General features: G+C 37.3%; 4 protein-coding genes and 1 long non-coding RNA gene across 12 annotated transcripts in view; 1 reads left to right on the forward strand and 4 right to left on the reverse strand.

Annotated features, from left to right (window-relative positions):
• Positions 1 to 7,618: 7,618 nt before the first annotated feature.
• Positions 7,619 to 10,799, reverse strand: LOC143259258 (uncharacterized). 2 transcript variants are annotated; one of them, XR_013033071.1, is made up of 3 exons: positions 10,625 to 10,799; positions 8,120 to 8,950; positions 7,619 to 7,865 (listed from the first exon to the last, which is right to left on the reverse strand). It is a non-coding gene; the product is annotated as an uncharacterized LOC143259258 (long non-coding RNA). The 2 variants fall into 2 exon arrangements; XR_013033070.1 differs by lacking the exon at positions 8,120 to 8,950.
• A 1,684-nt stretch (positions 10,800 to 12,483) lies between these two features.
• LOC143259047 (tRNA (guanine(6)-N(2))-methyltransferase THUMP3) overlaps positions 12,484 to 25,567 on the forward strand; it is a 100,499-nt gene continuing 87,415 nt past the window's right edge. Inside the window, exons 1-9 of one of the 2 annotated variants that reach the window (XR_013032902.1) lie at positions 12,484 to 12,653; positions 12,729 to 12,841; positions 12,929 to 13,391; positions 13,454 to 13,632; positions 13,720 to 13,899; positions 13,970 to 14,107; positions 14,172 to 14,338; positions 17,380 to 17,601; positions 17,709 to 17,816. Coding sequence is in view for 1 of the 2 variants with exons in the window: in XM_076519847.1 (XP_076375962.1) it covers positions 12,560 to 12,653; positions 12,729 to 12,841; positions 12,929 to 13,391; positions 13,454 to 13,632; positions 13,720 to 13,899; positions 13,970 to 14,107; positions 14,172 to 14,336 (1,332 nt within the window). In the remaining variant the exon portion in view is untranslated. Of the gene's footprint in view, positions 12,654 to 12,728; positions 12,842 to 12,928; positions 13,392 to 13,453; positions 13,633 to 13,719; positions 13,900 to 13,969; positions 14,108 to 14,171; positions 14,339 to 16,125; positions 16,412 to 17,379; positions 17,602 to 17,708; positions 17,817 to 25,567 lie in introns of those variants that run through there. The other variant, XM_076519847.1, reaches the window with a different exon arrangement.
• Positions 14,439 to 15,866, reverse strand: LOC143259048 (putative ribosome production factor 1). The gene is made up of 3 exons (XM_076519848.1): positions 15,160 to 15,866; positions 14,795 to 15,059; positions 14,439 to 14,690 (listed from the first exon to the last, which is right to left on the reverse strand). The coding sequence occupies exons 1-3, from the start codon at positions 15,731 to 15,733 to the stop codon at positions 14,513 to 14,515; spliced, it is 1,017 nt and encodes a 338-aa protein (XP_076375963.1). The 5' UTR covers positions 15,734 to 15,866; the 3' UTR covers positions 14,439 to 14,512.
• Positions 16,178 to 17,526, reverse strand: Bet1 (blocked early in transport 1). Its single transcript, XM_076519850.1, has 4 exons — positions 17,410 to 17,526; positions 16,994 to 17,047; positions 16,742 to 16,911; positions 16,178 to 16,669 (listed from the first exon to the last, which is right to left on the reverse strand). Exons 2-4 carry the CDS (start codon positions 17,010 to 17,012, stop codon positions 16,511 to 16,513), a joined length of 348 nt encoding a protein of 115 aa, XP_076375965.1. The 5' UTR covers positions 17,013 to 17,047; positions 17,410 to 17,526; the 3' UTR covers positions 16,178 to 16,510.
• The window catches only part of Kank (KN motif and ankyrin repeat domain-containing protein 2 kank), an 85,453-nt gene continuing 77,788 nt past the window's right edge, over positions 17,903 to 25,567 (reverse strand). For all 6 annotated transcript variants that reach the window (XM_076519838.1, XM_076519839.1, XM_076519840.1 and 3 more), the window contains 4 exons: positions 24,788 to 25,018; positions 21,680 to 22,935; positions 19,943 to 20,540; positions 17,903 to 19,867 (listed from right to left, as the gene is read on the reverse strand). In XM_076519838.1, coding sequence (XP_076375953.1) covers positions 19,421 to 19,867; positions 19,943 to 20,540; positions 21,680 to 22,935; positions 24,788 to 25,018 — 2,532 coding nt within the window. In that variant the 3' untranslated portion in view covers positions 17,903 to 19,420. The remainder of the gene's footprint in view (positions 19,868 to 19,942; positions 20,541 to 21,679; positions 22,936 to 24,787; positions 25,019 to 25,567) is intronic.

Genomic DNA, 25,567 nt, shown 5'->3' on the forward strand with positions numbered 1-25,567 from the left:
CATTAAAAAATCACCACTTTTCGTTACGGTAAAGTGACTTATGCCACTTTCAAAATAAACGGCTCAAATGGATAAATTTAAAGAAAAATGACGTTCAATGTGTCAATAACTTGGATCTATTAAAAGCAATATATTTTCATAGTTTTAAAGTTTTCTTACTGTTTGAAGTTTCGTCTAAACATTTTTGTCATAAAATGAATTTCTTATTTTCTGATAGTTTCTTCTAAGTTGTTAACTAATGATACCAACAATTTCTTGAAAAGTATGTGTGTGTGTGTGTATGTGTGTCTAAAAGCATTACTCACTTATCAGGAGGCTAACGATAGCAGCATTAAAATCGAATTAGAATAGCACATAAGTAATCTACACAATGTATAATACTAAAACCGAGCTTCTAAAAAACATTAGACGATACCGCAGTTCCGGAGTTTTAGAATTCCGTGATTCATTTAAGGAAGAAGCTACAGGTATCAGACTTCGAATGCGCCAGGATCAGCGTTCTCATTGGCTCCTTTGCCACAGGAAACGCGTAATCTTCTGCAATCTTCGGCGCTGCGCTTGGTTACAACCTTGGCGCGCCGGATATCATAGGCTGTTTTGCAGAAGGCAAAAGTGGATTTTACTTAGCCGACGATACTCTTACCATTAACAAAAATTCACATAGGAACTTCTTTGGTATACGATCGGAAGAAAACCCTTATCCTTTGATTACCACTGTTGGGAATAATCATGTAGAGACAAAATCAGCGTTTTCTTCTGACACCGAAGGTTCGTGCAAGATCGCACTGTCATTAGTTGCAAGATTGTCATGACAAGTATATAAGATTTTCTCTTCCATTTTCTCACATTTCGGAGGCAAGCATTTGCGCGTAATCCGACTGGGATGTCACTAAACGGTTTATCAAAACCGTAAGATTCTTGAACTATTTTTGGGTAATCGAATCAGCGAATCAGCTCGGTTCGATGGCTTAAAATTTTGATGCGGAGTTCGCGTAATAAGCTTAATCTCGTTGACGGCACCCGCTTTGAGAAATGAATAATGCAGGCATGTCTGCGTTTTCAGTTATTCCAATTACGGGAATCAGTTATACATCCGATTGCTTCATTCTCATTCTAGCAAGAATTACTTTCATTATTTTAATATCGACGTTTTCCATTTAATTTCTTTAGTTGCTGTACAATCGCGTTCAATTTAAACAATTGCAATCAAATTGTACAATTATAATTTTAATTTCTTTTTTACTATTAACGAAATCAAACAGATCGTTTTGCCTTACGCAATTGCAAACAATTTATTCACTTATTTTCGTAATACAGAACAAGTCGTTTTTTGGAAACGTACACCGATCTCTTTTTATCTAAAATTATAAAGTAGCATGCTCAATAGTTTGAGAGTCAGGATGGTAATTAATTATATTAGCACTTCCTTGGCGGGTCCACACTTAACTCAAAACAGAAGGCCACTTGAAAACGAGTAACTTTGATTGCCACAGGTTCTGTGGACGAATTTTAGAAATTGTTCTAAGATGTCAATTATTCAATGATATGCTAGTTTAAAAGAAAAAATAAATATCTTGTACTGGATTCTTCAGTTTATTTAAAAAAATCTTACACTACTCTTATCTTCGAAAATAAAATACTACCGTGTCTGTGCTTTGTCGAAAAACATAATTTCGTTTCAGTGGAAGTTAGTTTCGATTCACGAAGAGACGTTATTTTCGACATTCCGTCAGTCAAACCGAAAACTGAACTCGCGAAAAGGCGTATGTTTACATCAACGAAACTGCTACATCTTCAAAAAACAATATTTCAGTCGCCGTGAATGAATTAAGTTTGACAGGACGACCGCGCTGTCTGGAAGAAGCGCGCGCGCAGAAACCTACATAAATAAATATCCGAACGGAACAATCCGTCACAGTGTCCAGTCCCCGTAACCGTCAGAACGGTTCGCCTTCCAGAAGCTTAGCAGTTAAAACAGTTAAACTTACCGAGGCTTGGTAAACTTTTCCCGCCTAATAGTCCATAATTCGATCAACCGTCCATTCTTGATGGCGCGGCCAAATAAAAGCTTCCTAAATGAGAGAAAAAAGGCAGGAAGTGATACATTTGGCAGGGAATATGAAGGCTCGGGTTCGAGACGACGGTGTACGCAGGATAATGGAACCGACTAACGAATTCGCGGGCTGCGCGGCGCGACGCGGCGGGGGCAACAAGAATGCCGAAATTCAGTTTGGTGGCTGGCAGGTATTCGCGGTAGCGACGGTGTCGTCTAATTAATAAAATAAATGATCCCGCCGGTGCATCGACCCCCGGCGTGTCGTTGCATCAACCGTGTTCGACTGAGTGACGTAGCTCCGCCACTGCCGTCGGCTAATTGTCAAATTACGAAGATCGAGAATATCTAATGGACGTCGCGCGCGAGACGGCTCGTTGCGATTTTGAACCACCATCCCTCTCGAACGCGACTCCCTCCCCCGCGCCGACTCCCCGTCCCGATTCTCCCTACCATTTCCGGGATTCCGTATTGCGCAGGAGCTGCATAAACCCCCACCATCGGGACACCGATACAACCCCTACCCTTTTTGCACCTGCAACCCTTAAGTCGGCTTCGAAGTTACGTCATTCGAGTCCGGGCCACCGGCAGCCGTGGTCCATCGCTTCCGCTTCCGGTTCCCGCAGCCACGAGGCGACCGCCTATACCGCTCTTCGCAGCCTTGGACCTCTGGGTAACACCTCTTCTCTCGCTCAAGTTAGCTTCTTCGTGACTCGGCGCGGTCGCCGATGCTGTTTGCTTTATTTGCCGATGGTTCGCTCGCCTGTTCTCCATGCTCTTTTATGGTACGCTCGCTTTTGCTGCTCGTTTTCGCGCTGCTCCGAGATTGCATGCGGATCGCTTAGATCCTTCGATCGTTGCGGTTCCTTGGGAAATACGTTGCTGGGAAGCTTAGATTAAATTGCTTGTTCTCGGGCTGCTTTCTACGAAAGGTTGCTTCGATTTGAAATTAATGGGTTTCTTGCTTTTTGTGAATTAATGTAATACCAAAATTTTGACGTGCTTGGTAGTTTGCATTTGTTTGCTCGGAGTGATCTGCTTTGATTGTAGTTGTTGCATTATTCTCGTTGTCTGAAAATATTTTACACATTCTGCAATTTTCATTGTATTTAATCTTAACCGTGTCTTCTTCGTATTTGTAGCATTTTTTCTTATTTAACAAACTGTAGATGTGGTAGCGTAAATCATTTCGAAGGTATTGACAGTGATCTAGGTTTCTCGTGCATAATAGTTGAATCAATAACTGTATTACAGTAACTGTAATAGTTGAATGCTTCACAATCGCTTTAAAATCTTTTTATTAAGTCACAATTCCATTCAGTGTCGCTATAGTCTTCCATTTCGCGCCAAATTTGAACTCCCGCCATCTGATTCGAATCAGCAACACGGTCGGTAAAGAAGAAATTCTGATTTCACATTTAAACTCATTGCTGCTGAATTAAATAAAGACAGTGAAAGTGCTATCAAATTCATACACCGATTACATTGATCATTTAAACTTCGGTATAAACGTTTTATTGTATAAAACTAGATCAATTGTAAACTAACATTTAAACAAACAATACCTAAAACCTCTGATACACTTTTACATTTTTCAATAATAATCTTTGAAATAAAAGGATAATTATTAGCAGTCATCTTTTTTCAATGAAAGTCGAGGAAATCTTATTTATTATCATTATTCATATGTGTTTAACAGAATTACAATTTCACACCGAAAGGATTTCAAACCATTGTAATTAGTAACGTACATTTCTCTGTTGCAGGGCGAAAGGATATTCTGTATGGCAATTATTTTTAGAGACGCAGAAGTCGTACAGGATTTAACAGAAGCGCGAGACTCTTCAACTAAAAGACTTCGTGTTTTAACAGCGATTAAAAGCCTCTCGTCTTCCATAAAACTGACGGAAAACTTTCTGTCAGTTAATCCCGGTACAACGCAAGTCAGATATGCGTGTAATAAATTTATGATCAGATAGGTCGGCCGAGCCCATTCATCTCAATCATGTTTCCCAGAAAGATTGACGAGCGCAAGGTAGTCCTGACCTCCGCCAATGTTTCCGCCGCATGGAATTCCCATTACAACAAAATTGCTTCTGTTACATAGTTGATCCAGGATCTCAACGTAATGTTTTAATTTACTTGGGTAAGAAAGCCAGCTGCGATACTAATCAAACAATAATTCCTAATCCGTGTCTTTGTTTTCCAGAAGCTGAAGGAGGTAGCTGTGTCCCCGGGAGTTCATCGCGAACGCTCTTTATGCTTTTGATTGTTGCTCAGAAAGCCGTGATTACGATACTGGCTTTCGGGCAATAATCATAATCACGAAAGAGTAGAGCTTCATCTGATGTCGTGACTAGCAACACCTCTTACTCGGAGATCCGTTTAGGAAACTTAGTTATTCCTGTTCTGCGCCTATGATTGAATCGTGTACCATAAATCGTAGTTATAATAAGTATTTATTACATTAAAATGATAAGGATGGTATACACAGATGTGTGATAATGACTGAACGAAATTGTAAACGGTTGTAAAGAGATGTAAGGGTGAGGTGCAACGAAATCGCAGCTATTAAGCTTTAAACATAAGTTAGTTCTACATTGTAGTTACATTGTTTGTAATCGCAAGATAGTCGACAATGAAATGTAATTATTATTACTATTATCATAAGAAATTGTATTTTGATCTTGATTTTGTCTTAATGTTTATATGATTGTAAGTTAGTCAACGTGGAACACTGTGTTCTATTGTATATTTCTAAAGATATCTACTATTATTAATAACATTATTACTTAATATCTTGTAATATTATCATTACACTTTATTGTAATTGCAATTATAAGATAGATGCTATTAAAATATTATAATCATTATGTACAATTATCCGTTATCTATTTGAATACATAATCGTAAATCAGCAAACGCTATACTGATATTGTTATTTTTACTGATAACCGCGTCATTTGATTACTATTTTATTACCTGTAAAATGGCAAATCGCTATACCATCGCTATTATGGTAGCCTCAACGTATCACTGCAAGTAACAAGCGTTGTATTCTGGTCACTAAATTCCTATAATGATCTTAACGCATTAAATGTTTAACTGACACTACCATTTGTATTATCTCTGCGTCTAATCCTAAGGGCACGTTCCATTCCTTTCTCTCTTATTACTATCACGATCACAATTTTCGTCTTTCGATCTACGGTACGATGGTAGGTCTGTATTACGTCAAAAAATTGCCGCACACTTCCTATTAAGTGTGGGAGGCTGTAGGAAGAGGAATCGATCGACTTTTCCGGCATTCAAGACAAAAATAAATTGCTCGGGATTGGCGGTCCCGGTAGCGGAGCAGCGTTTAAATAAAATAAACCGAGAAGTAGGAGAGGGAGGGGGAGAGAAGGAGAGACCGAGAAGGGTTGTTCCATCTTTTACAATCCAGCGGATTTATTGAATTTTATCTCCGATACTCGACCACCTCCCTTCTGACGTCTTCAATCAGATGAAATGTATTCCTTTGAAATTATAAACGCGCGCTTGACTTCCCTTCGCGATGGCCAAGTACTAATTGTTGCTTGAATCCGTTGCTCGATCCTTCGATACTCGCGTTTTAATTGTACCATGGAGTACGGTTATCGTTTATCTCGTACACTTCTGTACTCTCAGTTTCCTGTCTTATTTATTTTAAGCTTGAAATTTATGTAGACTCGATAGAGAATTATCATTCAGATTATAAAACACAATAGAGAGTATTTTTCGTTGGGAAAACATGACTTTGTCAGAGTAGCGATCATTCTCTCATACTTAGTAAATTCATGAAATAAAATATGTAGCGAAGCAGCTCTTTTTATGAACATCAATGACAAACGATGCGTTCTTAGTATTCAATGATTTTTTTATTTTTTATCGTTTCTCATTCAAATAAATCAAATTCACTAGCTTAGGAATGCCACATTTCTATTTGTGTAATATAAAAGTTGCTAGTATTACCAATTTTTGCTTCCTTCTTTGGAAATTATTTTAAAATGGATTACAATAAAAGATATTTTGTGAGTGTTTCTTCTGTGTATTTTGTCTGTGTAACTTCCCTTTCCTTATAACATAAATACAAATTACCGGTTCTCATTATTTTTACCACAGATTTTACACAACTTACAAAACAAATTCCTCCACAAATTTAACGATATCAACGTAACTAAATTCTCGCAGTTCGAACGATCTCCGAAGGAAGTTGGAATTCAGCCCTTTCCTTCGCAAGAAAAATGGTAAATCGAATGGTCCTTGAACGGTTCCGGCGTTCCTACGATTCGTCGATAAGCATCATTCTCATCAAACGTCTTTCGATAAATCATTTATCAGATTTCACGGAACCGAAACGGCTGGCGATCGACGGGGCGAAGTGGCGGATTGCGATGGCTCATAAAAGATTCAACGTTAATTACCGGAAATGGCCCGGCTGGAAATCCGGTTTTTATATCTCGGCCGAGCGCGATATATTTCTGAGTGGCGTCTCGAGCGGGAAACGAGCGAGAGAAGAAGAAATCTCTTCTCCTGGTTGGTTCGTCGCCGGCGCGGACGTCGGGCCAGGACGCCGTGACGTCTCGGCGGGCGTCGATGGTTAACTGGTAACTGGTACCGACGGCCGGCGTTGCTCAAAAACTGCCAAAAAGTCGAGGCAACGAGGGTCGACAGGTGGAAACGCAGAACGCGGAGAGACGTGGGGAAATTCTGGTGGCGCGAGACGGGTCAGGCAACGATGCATTATTTAAATTTTAAAAGCATTTCGGAGTGCCGGCTTAATTTGCCGTCTAGTTAGCCGGTCACCCTCCGCCGTTACCCCTTTTATCGTGCATGGACGACAAACAACCGTCGAAGTCGGAAACAAAACATTCCGCTTACTACACTTCAACGCGACATTATGTGTGCCCTGTCCCTGGCGAATTGGCTTTTATCCGCTCTGTTGACCTGATCGTTGCCAGAATTATTCTTATTTCTCTAGGCTTTTGTTATCTTTTTTGACGTTTCTAGGAGAGACAAGGGTTGAAATCACTGTGTGATAAGATATGTAATGCCCTCATTATTAATCCTAGATTATTTTGCACTGTTTTAAAAAAGTAACAAGATTGTATGTTTTTATTTTTTTCCTGGGATCACATGTATGGATCAAGCTATATAAGACAATAATACTGTGACAATTTCATTCAACAATTTCTGTTCTTGATCTTGCTTTTACAATTTTTTTCCTTTCAACCCCAGAGGATACGTTTTTAATCCTTTTAAATAATAATGATATATTAAACGAGGAAAAGAGAATAATTCAAGATGTTTTAAACACATTAACACAATCATAAACATTTAGTAGATACTCCAGTGCAGCATCTCTGAAGAACTACATGGGCTTTCAGATTTCCCAATATTTTTCGTGAAATATAAAGATCTTGAATGATTAATTACATTAAATATATATAAACATTTTCGTATGACGAAGGAAAAAGTTATTCGATCAAACGTTCACGAGAACTTTCTGACGATGAATGTGTAAAATAAATATGTGATACCTCATTTCCTGTTGACGTTTATTGCACAGTGACATAGTGCAGCTTCGCCAATCCTAAATACATCTATACCGCGAGCTCCGTGCGATGCTAGAGTAAATCACTTAATTATTTCGATCGAAAAGCATTGAACGGTTTTCCTTCTTCACGCTGTCAAATCGTATCACCTAAAATTTCTTGACAAACTTGATAATCTACCCTTCCATGACATTCGTCGAAATATAATCCCTCGATAATACTCCCGCTGACGCATCCTGAAACACAAAGCATCGTATCATGATAGCCTCTATCCCAACTAAAACGCCTGGTGACACGTTTCACTGGATTTTCCGCGAAGTGTTATCGTATTTTCGCTCTGTTTCAAATAAAAACCGGCAAAAAGTAGCGTAATATTTTGAAATGACAATCTAAAAAGTGTATCGGCCTGTTACGATAGCAATATAGTTTCTAGGAAGCAGCTCCGTACATGAAAAGATACAAGATAAAAATAAAATGAAAAATCATTTACCCTTTGAAGCAGTTCACCGTGCAAAATATGAAATATTAATCACCTAGAAACGTGACTCACTGAAAGGTGATAGTATCTAATTACGATCAAGAAGCCCCAAAAATTCAGCCCCAAAACCGGCCCCGAAATCTAAACAGACCACTCAGAGAAATGAAGATTCTCGAGACCCTCGTTCCGAGATGGATTTTCCGGTATTTTCCGTGGGCTTTCAATAAATTGCGCTTCCGTCGGTCGGTGAGGGATGTTGAAAAAAATGTTTTTTTTTTGTTCTCCACCAGTAGTATAAAACTATATTCTACGCGCAGGAGCTCCGTCTCGCGCCGGCAGTCCATATTTATATAGTCAAAGCTGGTTGACAGATCGACGTTCGGTCGCGACTCGTTCGCCTTGTGCCGATGAATATTTCAGTCACTCCTGGCTTCAGCTGTCAGTCCGCGGGACAAGATGCGCGAGAAAGAGAGAAACGGCTGGATAAGGGGTGGCTGGAAGGGTGGATCGGATGGATCTATGTATAGAGACGTATGGCCTGGCGAACTTTCGACCTGCAATGACCCGGGCTGGATGCAGACGTGTTCCCGAGTTTTCCACCTTTCGCTATGAACCCACCCCGCTTGTCCCTCTCGCGCCTGCAACAATCTAATGATCGGTCTAATCCAGGATACCAGACGATTGTCTATGAATAACAGGATATTACATATTTATGAACGTGCGACCCGGATCGAATAACGCTTCCGCGCGGTCCACAGCAGCTTCATCCAGATAGATTTTTCGGCACAGTATAATTAAGTAAATACTATTGAACGCAACGTAGTAGATTGCAGGAACTACTCACTGAAAGAAGAAAGTGAAATCTGACATAGAGAGACAGTATTCTGGATTCTGAAGATAGAATTTCGAAACTTGATAAGTTCGGATCGATAGCAAGATTTTATCAAAAAGTATAAATGCATCAATAGTTTCATGTTTTTAATATGGCAGTGAGAAAAGTCAAGGATGTTGTTAAGAGCAACGAGGTAATTTCTCTTCTTTTGTCATCAAATTCTTATATTGGGGTACTTCGTTAAATAGAAAATTAAAAGAATCTGCTGAGATGACCAGCAATACTGTAATACAATAATTATAATCATTTAATGGTTGAAAAAATAACATCCTTTTTATTATGTCAAGATTCAAGGTGACTGTCGTAGCTTGAATTTGTAAATGTTGTTTGAAATATTTTGTCATGGAATCGATAATTTACCAGTGATTAGATGTCGTCACGTCAGGCGAATCGCCGTATGGAATGTGTAAATGTTTGAAAATGATCAATTCTGGCCAGTATAGTTTAATAATTTAATACTTATTAAATATTCACAATTACTATTTTGGTTATTGAATGGAACTGTGAATGACGTTCCCTGCTTTAAGCTTCCAGTTCGAATATACATATTGAATTAATTTATCAACGTTGCTATCATTAGCCAACTAAACGAATAAGTTTGAAAAAGGTAGAGAAATAGGTACGTATAGAGAAAGCAATAAATCGTTAGCATAGTATTTTACATTTACAGATTTAATAACAAATAGCTGAAAGTACGATCGACAAAAGAGCAAGTTGCTTTTTTTGATTATCGCGTAAGAATCATATCAAATCACATAATCGAGACTACAGTGTCGGCTGATACTACTTAATGAGGCGATGTGTGTGCAGTTTATCCGTCATGCATCTACGATGCCATCAACGGGATTATAAACATAATTAGGCGTCTGCTAGCCTTTAGATTGTATCAATGATAATTAGTAAAAAAACATGTGTCTATTAGTAACATTAAACGATGTAAAATAAATATTAACATGGAAGATAGGTGGGATAAAGGAAATTTAATAATTCTATGAATAATTGAATGCAGATGAGCGGAAGTGTACCAGGGTATATCGGTTGATCGGTAACGGAAGCAAATACTTTTTGCAATCTGCTTTCTCTATTTACTTCTGATTGCCATGAGAATTTTTTAACCTCCTTACCTCTTTAACTACGCTTTTATGAAATTATAATTATTGAATATAGTTGATGATGCTACAATGCATTTAATTTCGGAAACAGATTTGTCTCGATTAAGATAATTTTTAAGAATTTTTAATTCTTCACACTAGGATATCCAAAATATACCGATAAACTTTTCAATCGTGGTACTTCATCTAAAATGAGTTCGAGAATTTTCTTTTACGCAATAATCTCAGAAAGAATTCCTACATTAGATTTTTTAAGCTTACTCCGATGTTACGAATGAAATTACTGTTACCATCGAAAAATCTATTTAAAACTTATAACCAAATGCCGATATGTGAAATGCGATTGAACGTGTAAATTTCACGGATGAAACTCGAATATTCTCGATTGACTTTTTCCAAATGTCCACAGAGTGAATTGAATCAGGGATAACTGCGAACGTCAACCGACGTCCATCAGTGAATATTCATGGACCGCACGGGAATCGAATTTCCGTAAGTAGTTTTCCGTAATACCTGTTGTGGTTTCCAAAGGAAACGTTCGGTTTGCCAATCATCAGTTGTTCAATAATTCGATGTTTCCCTTCACTGTTCGACCGACCGTTTATAATTGTATTTAATCATCGTCGAAAGTAAACTAAATGATGTGGAGTAGTTTACATCTTCGCCATGTCGATAAGGAACTGCTTCGCTATCTTTTCTTCGAAGTCAAATACGTGATAAATACAGATAAAGGCAACAGCATTGATATCATGGAGTATGGAACATCTTATCTACGTTCCGAAATTAGCTTTCACTTTATTTATCTCTATTATACGAGCGAATTAAATAATAATTGTTCGCTATACCGATTTTTATACCGATCGTAAATGCTGAACGCAGTACTGTATTCAGCATTTACGATTAAACACCGATTTCACTCCATTTTCTAATGTGTTCATTCATAAGCTGATTTTAATTAAACAATAAACCTCCGTGAATTAATGCAGGAAACAAATACCATAAAACAAGGATAACAAGCTTAGCAGTTTATGGAAATTCTAATTTTTATGTGAAATCGTAAATTACTTCCACTTTAGACATTTTTATAAACCCCAGCTTCTTTGCTTATTTATATCTCATTAGTAATTAGCTACGGAGACTCCAAGATTGTTCTTTTAATTCACACGCATTTCCACAAATAATTGCCCAAGACGGTAAACTCTGCTTTTGTATATTCAATCTTCCAAGTGTATCGATTTAAAAATTGTCTGTTCACTACGAAACAGATTATCGTTAGCTGTAATAAATTTATGCAATTTAACTAGGGTTAATTTTTGTCCACAGTTCGAGCGAAATTAAATGAAGACAGCGACGTAAATTGAATCGCGAAAGAGCTCTTTTATCAGGGAGCGCTCTTCCAGTTGACGGTTCGATAAAATGCGAAACGACGACGTTATATACCGTTGCATCGCGTGTTCAAATTCGTTACATCGTTATAAACGCTGAAATATATACAACTACATAGTTGTTGCAGCAGCCGCGCCGCACCGCCCACCCCGGACCCACGCAACACGTTTGTTGTTACATTTCGCTAAAGTTAAAAACTTTGTAAACTGTTCAACAAAATTGACATTTTGTATCAGGAGGCCATGAGCTTGTAAGAGGTGTTCTTTATTTTGCGCAAAAACATAGTTCACGAACGCGCGATTTTTGTTGCCTTTCACTCGCGAATTCAAACGGCGACGATCTTTTTCCGCATTCTTGGATCGTCTAACCGTTGTAATCAATAGTTTCGCGAATTAAACATTCTTGGAACCATTTATTATACATCTGTCAGTGATTCAGTGGGAAATCTCGTCTTCTCGAGGTCAAAAATTAGTCATTTGAGGAAATACGCTTTTTCAAGTAATGAAATAACATTTTTACTTACATTTTACATTTTTACCTTATTTATACATATGTATATATTTAAGAATGTTTTGTGAATTTTTATATTAAAGAAAATGTATTATTATATACAGTTGTAAGTTGAAACTGTTGTGCATTGGTTTTCATACAACGCCATTTTGTTTTACCTACTTTTTGCGAATATTCGTGGCGCAAAATATAAAAATATGTTTATATGTTGATTAATTTTGAATTTCTCATCTAGGAGGAATATTATTATGACAAATAGAAAAACAAGAATGATGAAGTGTGTGAATCATTATATATATATAAATCTTGCATTAAATAAATAATACATGTGTGTACATATAAGTTTACATTTTTTAAAATATTTTAAATATAAATCAATAAAATATGAAATTGATAATTAACTTTCTAAATATAATTGTGATTACATTATTCTTATTAAATTTTAAGAATACATACCAAGATACGCGAGACGCTAGTTTGACATTACCCACGTGCATAATCACGTGGTTATTTAGTTGAAATAAGTATCATGTGAAAGTATCAACGTTTGAAATGGACGCAAATAGTGAGACTGATATACAAAAATTGTTCACTGAATCATTAGCACATGATAATGTTTTTACAATAGCAACAACCGTAGACACAGGTAAATGCACATTTTTGGTTTAATCGTTTAAACACGTGGTCCTTCAAAGTAACCTCTATTATGTTCTACTTTCAGGATTCGAGTGGCAGGCAGTGGATGAATGCAAAGAAAAATTGGATAAAGACATCAAGTTTGTTAAGGAGCGTGGGAAAATCTTCTTTAATATATATTGGAATCAATTTGCACAAGTATTTATTCTTTTTTTGTTATTCAGTAATATGTAATTTAAAAAAAAGAATACCACATAAAAATACCAAATTAATTGATAATTATAGGTCCAAAAGTTGAGATCAGTAGACAACATATTTATAGTTGCAGATGTAAGGAAGTTTAAGTTCAATGAATTTAGTAAAGAGACTGATCTTCAATTACTCAAAGATTCAGTGCATAATGATATGAAATTAGAAAAAGGTTTGAACGCATGGAAATGTGTAACTGGATTTCAAGGAAAAATATATCCAACTATTGAAGACTACAATACAGCAGAAAAATGTCGTAAACTCTCAAGTACGCTTACGACAGTCGCAACAAACAGAGGTAGAAAAAGAGGTCAAAATCCATCAGAAACTAAAGAAGATGAAATTTTAAGATATAGAGTAACATGTGAAAGAAGTGGTAAGCACACATTTGAATCAGGAGATGCTGCCAGAGCTATTGGAGGAGAATTACAGGATAAATACTGTTGGCTTGTAGATTTGTCAACATATTACTTGGAAATAGTTTGCAAATTGACTAATGGTAAGTCAATATAATCACAAAATCAGTTTCACTGCAAGATGTAACAAATATATTATTTATAGATGAACTTATAACACATTTACGTGTTACTCATGAATCAAAACATCGTAGAAATATAACATTTTTTGGACCGACAACTCTTAGAGCAACTGTATGTTATAATTTACTACAGTTAGCTCAACCTAAACTGGGAGAAATAATAATTGACCCAATGTGTGGTGGAGGTTCTATCCCAATAGAGGTTGACCAAAACATTTAAACAATTTATACTTGTTTCTATACATATATTTATTATAATATTCAAAGATGTTGATACTAAATATTCTAGGCAACTTTAGTCTACTCTCAATCTTATGTTATTGGTGGTGACAATCATATAAAAGCAGTAACTAGAACAAAATCTAATATCGATGCATCAGCCTCTGAATATAAAATAGATTTAATATCTTGGAATGCAGCTCACTTACCACTTAAAGACTCATCTGTTGATATTGTTGTTTCAGACATGGTAATTATATTATATATTTAAAAAATTTTATTCATACATTACTTGTTTAGTTCATTAGTATTTTTTACAGCCATTTGGAAAACGAAGTGGCCGAATGGTAGATAACAGAATACTTTATAAACAATATTTAGTAGAATTAGGACGAATCCTAAAAAGATCAACAGGTCGATCAGTTTTACTCACGTACGACAGACGCAGCTTTAATATGGTATGTTTTAGAAATAATGAAAACAAAATCTATGTAAAAAATCATGTTAACATTTCTTTCGCAGGCCTTACAAACTGCTGGAGATATGTTTTGGGTATCAAAAATGTTAGGCGTAAATATAGGTGGTCTACATGCTGCTGTTTATGTTATGAAAAGGACTAATGTACTTTCTGAGTTGCATAAACCCAAAACTAGTAAGCCTATAAAATTCATAAACAACGGAACATAGAGGTTTGTACATGCTATTAAATTATATATATAGATTATATATAAACATTTAATATTTTTGTTACAAAAGTTCACAAGAGTTTAATAAATCGAAATTTTGATATTCTTGTAAAAACTTTATTGACATAATTAAGACAATAAAGCATCTTTAGATACACTTATATTAAATAATGAAGCTTATAAGAAGAACTTTCTTCTACTTGTTTCCATATCGTGTCTTCGACCTTGCATAAGCCATTCATATTCTCCATACTTGGTATCAAAGGTTCCATGTTGCAAATATCGGAGTTTTAGGGTAAATCTTGGTCCCAACTCTCTCAATCTAGCTTTTTCTTTTTGTAAATCAAGTTGATACCTACAACATATGTATATATTAGATTCCTTGATCTTTATGGTAGTGGAAAATGATGAATAATTATGCTTATTGGTTTAAGTATTTTTATAAACAATAACTCTTACCTATGATGTCTGAAGAATATATAATCTCTCTGGTTATGAAATGTGACAACTCTTCTCCCTTTAAATTGAGGTTCAAAATGAAATAGTGCTCCTAACATTCTACCAATTGTGTAACCCAAGCGGGTAGTAAAATTACTTAAAATAACTTCTGGTCTATGCCCTGTAATTTCTTTGTGACTACGTTTCAATTCTGGAGTTATTTTGACATTGCTAAGTTTAAAGTATGCTGTTGGTCCATCTGGTAAATGAATGACTAACATACCATCTAAGAAACTGGATAAAGAAAATAACACACTTATGTGTAGGTAGCGTATTTAAATACAACAAAGAAAGTATAATAAGTCTTAAATGTACAAAAAGGATACTTGGTTTACACTGATCCTCATTGATAACAATAATATCAGTGAAATCCTTAGCAATAGCACTTTTTACCATCTTTTTTACTCCAGATCTATTTCTATATAAAGAAATAGAGTTTGGTACTATCCTTGTCATTTCTCTACCAAAAATTCTAGTCTTTCTTGTTGGGTTGTCACAATAAGTGATCAATACTTTAGGCTCGTATGAGTGCTTATAATAAGATGAAAATTCGTCATGCTCAAAATCGACTTTGAGTTCTTGGTTTTCTTCATCATCAAGGTCTCCAGTAATAATGGTTTCATCTTTCTCCCTCAAACTTTCAATAGTGTGCGGTACTTGTTTTGGCCCTCCTTCTTGAATTCGCTTTTTCTTAGCTTCTTTCTTAGCTTTTATTTTTTCTTTTAGTAATTTTTGACATTTTTTATATCGTACTGCTTTGCATTTTATGTGATTAAAGTTACTGTCAGATGGCAAACTAACTTTTGCTGTTTGAGTGGTACCCGATGTACTCGGAGTTGCTTCATTACTTTCTGCTTGTGAACGATTTAAAGGATTTACCCTTAAGTTTTTCAACTTCATTTTAACACACTTTAAAATTCAATACGTATTTAAAATTACACTTTTATGCCATGCGTAACTACTGTACAGTACACGTGAATTCAATGTTATCAGTTTATGTTAGGTTATACACGCCATTTACAAGATAGAGTGCGACACAAGAGAAGTCCAATGTGTTTTGTATAGTGGTACCATCTATATCAGTACAATAAACCTCATAATTATCACCTGTTGGTAATTTTGGCGAACAGTTTGAGCGTTTTCAACTACATCTAGTGACGTTATATAGACATATTTTAAAGTATGAGACCTAAGAATTGAACAATTTTTTACTCAATTTTGTACTTAAATTTCTGTGATACAAGATTCAAATGTAGCTTATTGATTCTTCTCTTTTTTTTTCTTTCTGGAAGGCCTGCACACGACTCAGCAGGGTGAAAGTACAGTAAATGACAACAAGGATGATTTGAAGTTTTATAAAAACTAATTTTAATTAAAATATATTTGTTTATATATATCTGTACACGTGTGCAACTTTACACACAATATTTCTAGTTCAGTAAGCTTAATAACTTTTTACAGTTCCATTACTTTATGTACATTTAGGTGTAGCCAATGAGATAATAATTTATACATAAAACCCAACAATACTTGTAACTGTACAGCTTATAAATAAATATAAAGTAGTCTTGATCCTTATCCAAGGATTAGATGTCATAGCTGAATATTATCATGTATATATGAATAATAATGTAGGAATGATGATGCCTTTCAAATGTTCTTCCATCCCTAATCTTTTCAGTTGATAAATTTTAATACTATCCACAACACAAAAAAGACAAGTATGGAGAATAGGAATAAATACATAATATAATAATGGTGACTTCCTTTGGATAAACGTAGTACACGTGCAACAGATCCTACTAAAGATCCACTTGTTCTTTCAAAATCGTCATCCTGTAATAATAACAAAATTAATGAAACATATGTGTACAGATATGATGACCATTCAGTTATGAAAAAACTTACCATTCCACGAAGCATTTTGTCTTGGTATTGAACTTCATTTCCGATGTCAATTGATAATGACTTTAGAGCATGAATCTTATCTTTTAAATGATCCGCCATCCTTTCATTTTCATCTTCCAAGCCATTGTGGCTCGATGTAGATGCTGTTGGTAATGGCTCGTAAGCATAACCTGGTGTAAAGTCCAGACTGTCATATTCAAGTAATTATAGTTGACTACAGTGATAGATACATTCTTATATTCTTTAACTTACTTGAATGAGCCCTACGCATTTTATTCTCAATTTTGATGGTTGTTTATATCAACCCTACAACCATAATGAATAAATATTTTACTGTGCATTATAAGTATGGAATCTTTAACAAAATTTAATATAAATTATTAATAAATACTGTATTGACTGTTTCCGTTCGTTTTGTTCTACTATTCATGGAATATTATTTCTTCATTACGAACTAACTTTATGGGATATTTAAATAATATTGTAAAATATGGATAAACTTTACCAAAACTGTTAGAAATAGACAAATTTATTCTGTACTCGAAAATGAAATATATAAAATATAATATTTCAGTTCATTGATTGCCATTTTTAAATGCTTTTTGAAATTTATTTTAACAATTACATCATTTTTTTAGCATAATTTTTATTGAAATAAAATTACAAACCGTGCAAAAAGAACTGTCAATGAGGTGATCGAATGATGCACCCACAAGCAACAATTGTACTACACGTCAACGTCACGGTGTGATGTGTGATGTGTAGCCATGGTTGCCAACATTGCCAATTGCCAATTTCTTCCAGTATTCGTGCAAATTTCAAATGCTTCGGCACGCGCTCCTTATTGCAAGGTATGAAAGGTATGTAAATTATTTAAACTATTTTTAACCAAAATCGATACAACCATGTTATATGTAATTATTTAAATATCACAGGTAACATTTATAATATTTATAACGTATTTCAGAAAAGCAAATGTGAGAGACTATTGATGAAAAAAAGACTTATCTTCAAAATATCTTATGCTTACGAGAATCTTGAACTACTGCATATACCAGTGAACATACACCGAAAGGTAAGAACAATAAATTTCACTCAACTATTTAATAACATTTATTATGGATTAGGGAATTTATAATAATATAAACCATGAATACGAAGTCTGATTGATTTGTTATATATTGTTTACATCGACTCTTCATAAATTACAATACAATTATTTCATATTGTTTTCCCTCGAGTTTATTATCAATTATAATATGTTAAATATAAAGGCACAAACAATGAAAAGTAGTTCTCTACTTTCTAGTTCCCTACGATTCTATTTTTACTTGATTCAGTGCTATCTTTGAGATATTTATACATATATATATATATACACACCTCTAATTTCATATTACATATATATATATATGCATATATAATCCGTCACTTAACATTAATATAGATTCTTAACGATAGGAATACTCATTACAACGTTAACCTAAATCTTTGATGTTGAACTTAAATACGTCCGTTACGTCTAGATATTCACAACCCTATTTAAGAAACGTTTAACTTTAAAAATTCTTTTTACATATACCAATTCCTCGGACGAAGGTTACACGCATAAACGGGGAATGAAAAAGAAGTTACATTTTCGTGATTTCATATAAAACTCGTACCCTGAACAAATTTCAACACGTGTTAAAACTTATTTAGCTCTATTTTTCCCTCGTATGCCCTCCGATATTTCACATCGTGATCCACGGATACTATATTTATTTATACTTTCATGTCTATAACATTTCTACTTTAACATCGAACGACAATCGATAAGTTCTAAGAATGTTTCTCGTATATAAATTCAACATGAGTCGCGTACGCCGCGCTTTGTGCACCATGTAGCCGTTTACATGTAATTATGTCTTTCTATGTATATCAGTACACAATTATTCTACCGACAGTTTGATCCCCAGGGCTTGACGGAAATTAGGCCTGAAATTCGGATGCGTAGCCGTGAAATGTAAGAGAACGTTTCTGCGATCAGAAATTCGGATTGTTGACGATTTGGAATGTTTAATGCCACAGAATGATGTTGGAAGACGTTACTTGATTCTCGTACTGTGACTCGTTCTATATACGAAATTATTTTTGTACTTTCACACACACAGTTTCTAGAGTTAAGAATCAAATTTTGAATGTGTCCGTTGCATTACACCGAAGCTCCACGTTACTGACACCACCGTAACAATCTATCAACAATACAGGTTCGTTACTCTGTTAGCACCTAGAAAGAAGTTTCATTTTGCGTGAGTCCCTTCTGTCGCGAAACAACGATTCTTGCGCGAGCCCATTCTCTGCAGACTTGCGTCACAAAAAACGACACGTTCAAACTTCCCTCGAATAATTGTATACAAAGTTGAGCAGTTAATTGGTCATCTTAAATTAAAAAACGCATGTGTCGGAGGCTGATGAACCGTTAGGCAAGAATATGAACGTTTATGCAGCGGTTAGAGCGTCTTAAAATATTGTAATCGACGATACAGACTAAAAAACATGATTAGCAATAAATATAGGAAACACGCGTGACGCCGATTGTATTATTGCTGGATCGCATGATACGTTTGTGAAATCATGTGTATATAAACTGTTCGCATGGGCAAATGTCAATGAAAGTCTTCCAACATAGTTCGCGAATTATTTAGCCGAATATTTGGAGGAGTTCAATGAAGCGGTCGATGAATGAAGTCTACGGGATGGAGCTGGACTAACCGGAGCCGAAGGAGAGGGTCCGGTCGGCGTTGTCGGTTTCGACCCTCTCCGACTCCGTCTCATTGACGAATATGGGCTCGTTCCTCTGTTCACACGTTCGTGGGCGTACAGTAACACGCCGATGTCGCGATTGCCCGCTTCTAACGCGATTTTCAGAGCGGAACTGTTGTCTACGTCGACGATCGATGGATCACAGTCTGGGTGTGTAAGTAACAATCGCACGATATCGGTATGTCCGTGTTCGGCTGCGCACATTAAAGCTGTACTGCCGTCTTCGTCTTGAATGTTAACTGCTGCGCCTGCATCCAGGAGCAGTTGAGTCATGTCTTTGCGACCATGGGACACTGCCAACATCAAGGCAGTTTGGCCATGCTGAAAAAGATTCAATCGTTTTATCGACCGTTTCGTTTCGCGGTGCACAATGCTCGTATAGTACACGATTCTTACCAATTTTGCTCGAATATTCACATCAGCCAGCTGGAACAATCTGTTTGCCACGGATTCGTGAGTAGAGTTCCTGACCTCCGCTAGCGCTGCCAACATCACAGCCGTGTAACCAGCTACGTTTGCTCTATTAATATCGCAGACTTTAGAATCTAGAAGGATGGACACAACATCAAAGTTTCCGTGAGAGACTGCATAATGCATTGCAGTATTTCCACTAGAGTCAGTCATGTTAACGATGTACTCCAACAAAGTGCTGGAGCATTCCTCAAAACAGTCTAGATAGTCTTCTACTTCCAAGGGATTCGCGTTTACTGTGCTGGAGATTTTGAACCATTCCTGTTGGATGATGTTGATGGCATTTTTCATCTGATGGGAGACGTTCTTGCTGGGCGACTTTTTAAGACTGTCGTTCAGAACCTTCATGGCAGCCTGCATCTCCTTAGAAGGTTCAACTTTCTTTCTAGGTTTTTCTTGAATTGGCTGGAACAATGCAGACTCCGGAAGTTCGTGTTTTTCGTCGATGTCCGCTTGCTTCTCCGCCATGTAGATCTCTTGTGATTTTTCATCTTTCCTCTTCTCCCCTTGCAATTGTTGGATACTAGAAATAAAAAAACAGAAGATCCATTTATCTGTATTCTAAACAATGTTGTTTATCTGAATTCAATGCTCGAATTTTGTACTGTTTTCGGACTTTATTTTGGAAAAAATTTACCCTTTTTCAACGAAACGAGCAGACGATACTTCGGTGAGCTCGGTATCGCGAACGAAACGGGTAGACTGTTGTTGTTGTTGCCACTGTTGCAGCATCGATCTGTCTAGATCGCACACGCGGTTACTCGCTCACCATATCGTGATTGTAACAGATTTAGGGTACACTTTCTCTGTCACTGACCTCTCGGCTGGTATTTACAACCTGACCTCTGCGCACCACTCCGAAAACACTTATGACGCATCCGACGCGCAACCATGGAGCCCGAAAAGCTAACAACCCCCCGACATGCGCTTGTCATTGAGCATGTGATACATTGATCGAGACTTTACTAAAACTACCCCTTGTGTTCCTCAGCTTGCCAGTGACAGATGGCGTACCCTATATTTTCCCCGCATTTATCGACTGACCGTACATAATTATTACATTAATTTTTAATAGCTGAATTTATATTTTTAATACTGCATATGTAGAAAACATTGGTATGAAAAAAATACAATGACATTTCGTGGATAATTCTATAGGAGCATTCATAATTACTCGAATAACGGAGACTGTTGTTAATATAGTGGAATAATTAACGTACTTTTCACTTTGTAAACTCATTTGTGAAGTTTTAATTATACCTTATGAGACGATTTAGACGGTAAGAGACAAAAAGATAGGCTTTCAAAGGAAAGGAGGTCACATCAAAGAATTTCCAAAACACATACTGTAAAGTACCAGCAGTGACGTTAATCATTTTTTAACTATTTAGTAATTACTGTTAAACTGTAATTTAGTTTCTAAACTCAACATATGAAATGATTTTTCTAAATCTAACGTTAACAATTGTAGTCGATTAATTACGAGCGGTTCCCTTGAATATAATTAAACTTTATCTTTCTGCTTGCTCCGACAAAATTGAATAATTAGAGAAATAAAAAATTGAAGGAATGAATTAGTACGAAGATGGGAACTGAAGAGTCCTTATTAATTTTTTTAACAACTACTACTTCTCCCAAGGGAAAACATAATGTTTTACTCACCGATTGCTATTGTCATACTGCTCCTTGTTATCGGAATCGTATCTGATCACACTAGCGGACGATATCTTCGTGTACGTGTCCTGTCGCTTGAATTGTTTCCTCTGGTCCATCGAGTTGTTCAAGGATATGTGAGACGGCCTGGGTATCCTCGAGACGAGATTCGTGTTCTGATGATTCATATTATTCTCCGCGTTGTTTATTATCTGCTTCGCCAAGCTCTTGATCGTCTCCTTACAGTTCTCGCAATAATTCGTCGCGCATGCGATGGAAATGTGCGGCGGTCTTACCGACTCACCGACGGAGACGTCCGTGAACTTCTTTTTGATCGGCGATGTGCCGAACTCCCTCTTCTTGGGCGCCAGACTGGAAGTGTCTGTGCTTCTCGCGGTCGTTCGAACGAGATCGTCGACCATCATGCCCACCGATCTGGTGGCTTTCCTCTTCACCTTGGTGTCGCCGAAATTGAACGAATAGCTCCTCGAGTTCATCGAGTGCAGGGATATAGGCTGCGTGGCCATCGGATCCGGACCAACAGCAATGGTCCTTGTCCCGGGACCGGTTCTGACCTCGATCCCGATGTCGGACATCCGCGGCTTCACCGTCACCCCCACGTTCGCCCTCATTTTGTACGGTTCCGTCACCTGGGCGAATTGGTCCCGCTTCTCGACGACTCTCGGCGGCTCCGGCGTGCACTGGCATCCCTTGGAAACGGTGTCCTTGATCAGCGTGCTCTTGTATATTCTGAGAGCATCGTCGACGATCACCGCGATGTCCTCCTTCGTCAGCACGTCCTTCATCGACAGATCGGTGGACGTCCCGTAGGATCGTTTCCTGGTTTCTTTCTTCGTTTCCGGCGCGATGTCCTCGATCACGAAATGACTGTATACGAGGTCTTTCAGTCTGTCTCTCGTGTTGATACCAATATCGCGGAACTTCTTCGCGTCTCTGGCGAGTTTCGGACTGGTCGGCGGTATCGATTCGATTTGAAGTGGGCTCCGTCTCAAACGATCCGTCATCATCTTCGCTTCCGGTATGATCTCGTCGTACATTAGTTGGCTGCGGGTCAACGTCGATTTCCAGCTGTCCTGGCTGGAGTCGCTCGAGTAAAACTTGTGCAGGCTGGACGACGACCTGTCGCTTGTCAACAAGCTATTGTCCATTGCTTCAGGTACAATTTCCTCGATTTGCAGTCGACTCATTTGCAGCGGTCGTTTTATCGGGGTGCTCGTTATCATGCCGACGTCTCGGGTTCGAACCTGATCATGTAACGATACCATGTTACTCGACTGTTATTGTGGTTGGTGGGAAATGAATAATTATCGCTCGCGGGTGCAGATGTAGTTCGCATACTCGGTTGTCGAATCTGATGAAAGTCTTTATCACTAGCGAAGCCAAATGCATAGTACACGCGAGGGGATTAATTAAAGCGCGATAAACATCTTAGGAAAGGTTTAACGAAGTTCTGCCCCATTCTAGTTAGAAATTTGTTCTCCGCTCTAAATTAGAAATTTCTACCTCACTCGAGTTGCAAGAATTTAAGAAAGAACTCGAATTTGCATGAACATGCGACGCTCGTTTATCACGCTACGAGAGCAACCGAGGAAATTCTCGCATGCTTTAAACGGTCTTTAACTTTGTGTCCCGAGAAGTTAATATTGTCGTCCACTACGATTTCGAATGCAGCTTCTCTCTCTCGTTAGAGATTCGACGCAACTTCCTTCGCCGCGACGAATTTCGCTTCAAAGTTTCCCTTGACTTATGTAAAATAAATTCACCGTGTTTGTGAGAAAGTCCTCTCGGTTTTTCACCGGTTACCGTTCCGACTTATTACGACGAGATCGTCATCGAGACCATGCGTCGGGAACCTTTTATTCAACAATGGTTAATGGAACAGTCAATGCAGCGGATTCACAGGTTCGTCTCGTTCTCAAGTCTCAATTAGTTAATTATGTGAACTCCGCATTAAAAAGTTGATTATTATTTCGATTTAAATCTTCCAACAAGGCATTGTATTTCTTGCATAATTTGTTACTTTCTGATGATTATTCGAAGTGGAATTGGAAAATGCATAAAGGTTTTTACCCTTTTGTCACGTTTTGAGTAACGTAAATAATTGAAAATCTATTACAGCTATTGTTGAAAATTTTCGATGTATTATACAAAACTACTGTTCCAACGTATACATGTACATACAACATGTACGTTGTTATTTTAATCATATAAATATGCAACTGCTACATATATTAACCAAAATGACTTTTCGATACTCTACAAAATTGCAATTACTTATTTCATGTGCAGATAATGCCTTTTATTCTGGTAATCGTTAACTTGATCGTTTTAAATGTAGAACTGATTGCCATTTAACACTTTTAAGCATTTAGTTAGCAAAAATTTGACATTCATTAAAACATAAGAATAACCTATCATTACGAAGATTTATGTATATTTTTATTGTATGAACGCAATTATTTCAGTATTTATCGCAATTCGGTTTAGTAAATACTTTTTAAAAAATATTGTGTTACTATCGCTTCGATGCCGTGTTCAACCATCCCGAGATGCGGGACAATTGTAACAATTTAATCGGTTTGCATTTTTCGTTAATATCTTAAACATTAATTGTTTTAAATTAAAAATACCGTGGTAACTTCTCGTAAATGTAATAGTTTTTGCATAATCGTAATTAAAAGTCAAAATATTATTTTTGTTCCCGATCTCTCTTATTCTCAACGATATTCATAAAACTTGAGATATACTCATGGAATCTAAATATTTGTGTTAACTGTTCACGTCGAACGGATTCCAAAGAACTTAATATCCATTCTTAGTAGCCAGTCTGAAATCTTAATCGCGAATTTAACTCGATATTATATCGAGGATCGACGAGCAGACTTTCTCAACAGGTCGATGCTAATTCGCCGATTTCTTCGGTAATTATAGCTCGATACTTCTCCTCCCCTACCCGTGAACTATGCAAATCTGTCTCGGTTCGGTGGAACCGGGATTCTCAGGCCGTTCCACACGTTTCACCCGCGGGAAGTTTAAAAGCAGATCGAAACCCGGCGATAAAACGACGGTACCGGAAACGATGCCGGCGGGTATTACCTGCTGGTGCGAGACGCCGACGTCCCGTGTCATGACGCCGCACATCGTTCCCATGTCTCTGGTCGGCGTCGGGACGGTGGCGTTCTTCAGATTTCGCTGGGACACCCGCTGTTCGGAGAACGACTGGCTCCGGTACCTGTGCAACGTGTCGTTGCGGGAATTCGTCTTGCTGAGCTCGTCCACTTGTCGCAGGAGACTTCGTTTCTCCTCTTTCAGCACCGACACTTGCACCTGCGGCGACCATGCGAAAGCAGAGGGGAAAAAAAGAGATGAGACACGAGATCGTTTTGAGCGATCGTTACGCGACGACTCAGATAAGACTCGATGGCGACGATGATTCTTAGGGTTGCATCCAGTAACCGTGCCAATTGGTTGCCTCTGTTCTTGTTTACGGAGCAGTTAAATACTTGTGCAAAGACGGCTCGCGGTTATTGTTTGCTTATCTACGGAGCTTTTATTAACACTGCGACTGCAGCCGCTGCTGCGCGTGAGGCTTCTGCGACACAGAAGTTGGCGCAATTGTTAGTGAAACACGTTTAAGTGAATTTGCATATTTGCTGCTCCGTTTCGAGGAACCGGGGCGAACCGGAGTTGAAGGGCTTGCAACGATAGGGACGAACTTTTTCTTTAGACGCGTTCTTTGCGATATGTGTACCTTGTTTAATTAAAAAAAGTGATCTTTCACTGGAATGCTTCGTTAGAACCTTTTCGGACGGTTAGAAACGAAACGGAAAAACTAGGAGAACTAAATCGAAACTTTAATTTGTTTTGTACGTCGAT

Source organism: Megalopta genalis, chromosome 3 (genome assembly GCF_051020955.1).
Source record: "Megalopta genalis isolate 19385.01 chromosome 3, iyMegGena1_principal, whole genome shotgun sequence".
NCBI classification, from domain to species: Eukaryota; Metazoa; Arthropoda; class Insecta; order Hymenoptera; family Halictidae; genus Megalopta; species Megalopta genalis.

What these genes read in the sequence shown, in the direction of transcription:
- LOC143259048 (XM_076519848.1), bottom strand. Translation starts at nt 15,733, where the DNA reads ATGAAGTTGAAAAACTTAAGGGTAAATCCTTTAAATCGTTCACAAGCA. An exon ending in TGAGGATCAGTGTAAACCAA is followed by an intron (nt 15,060 to 15,159) that starts GTATCCTTTTTG and finishes CCAGTTTCTTAG; the next exon opens with ATGGTATGTTAGTCATTCAT. An exon ending in ATATTCTTCAGACATCATAG is followed by an intron (nt 14,691 to 14,794) that starts GTAAGAGTTATT and finishes CATATGTTGTAG; the next exon opens with GTATCAACTTGATTTACAAA.
- Bet1 (XM_076519850.1), bottom strand. An exon ending in ACAAAATGCTTCGTGGAATG is followed by an intron (nt 16,670 to 16,741) that starts GTAAGTTTTTTC and finishes TTATTATTACAG; the next exon opens with GATGACGATTTTGAAAGAAC.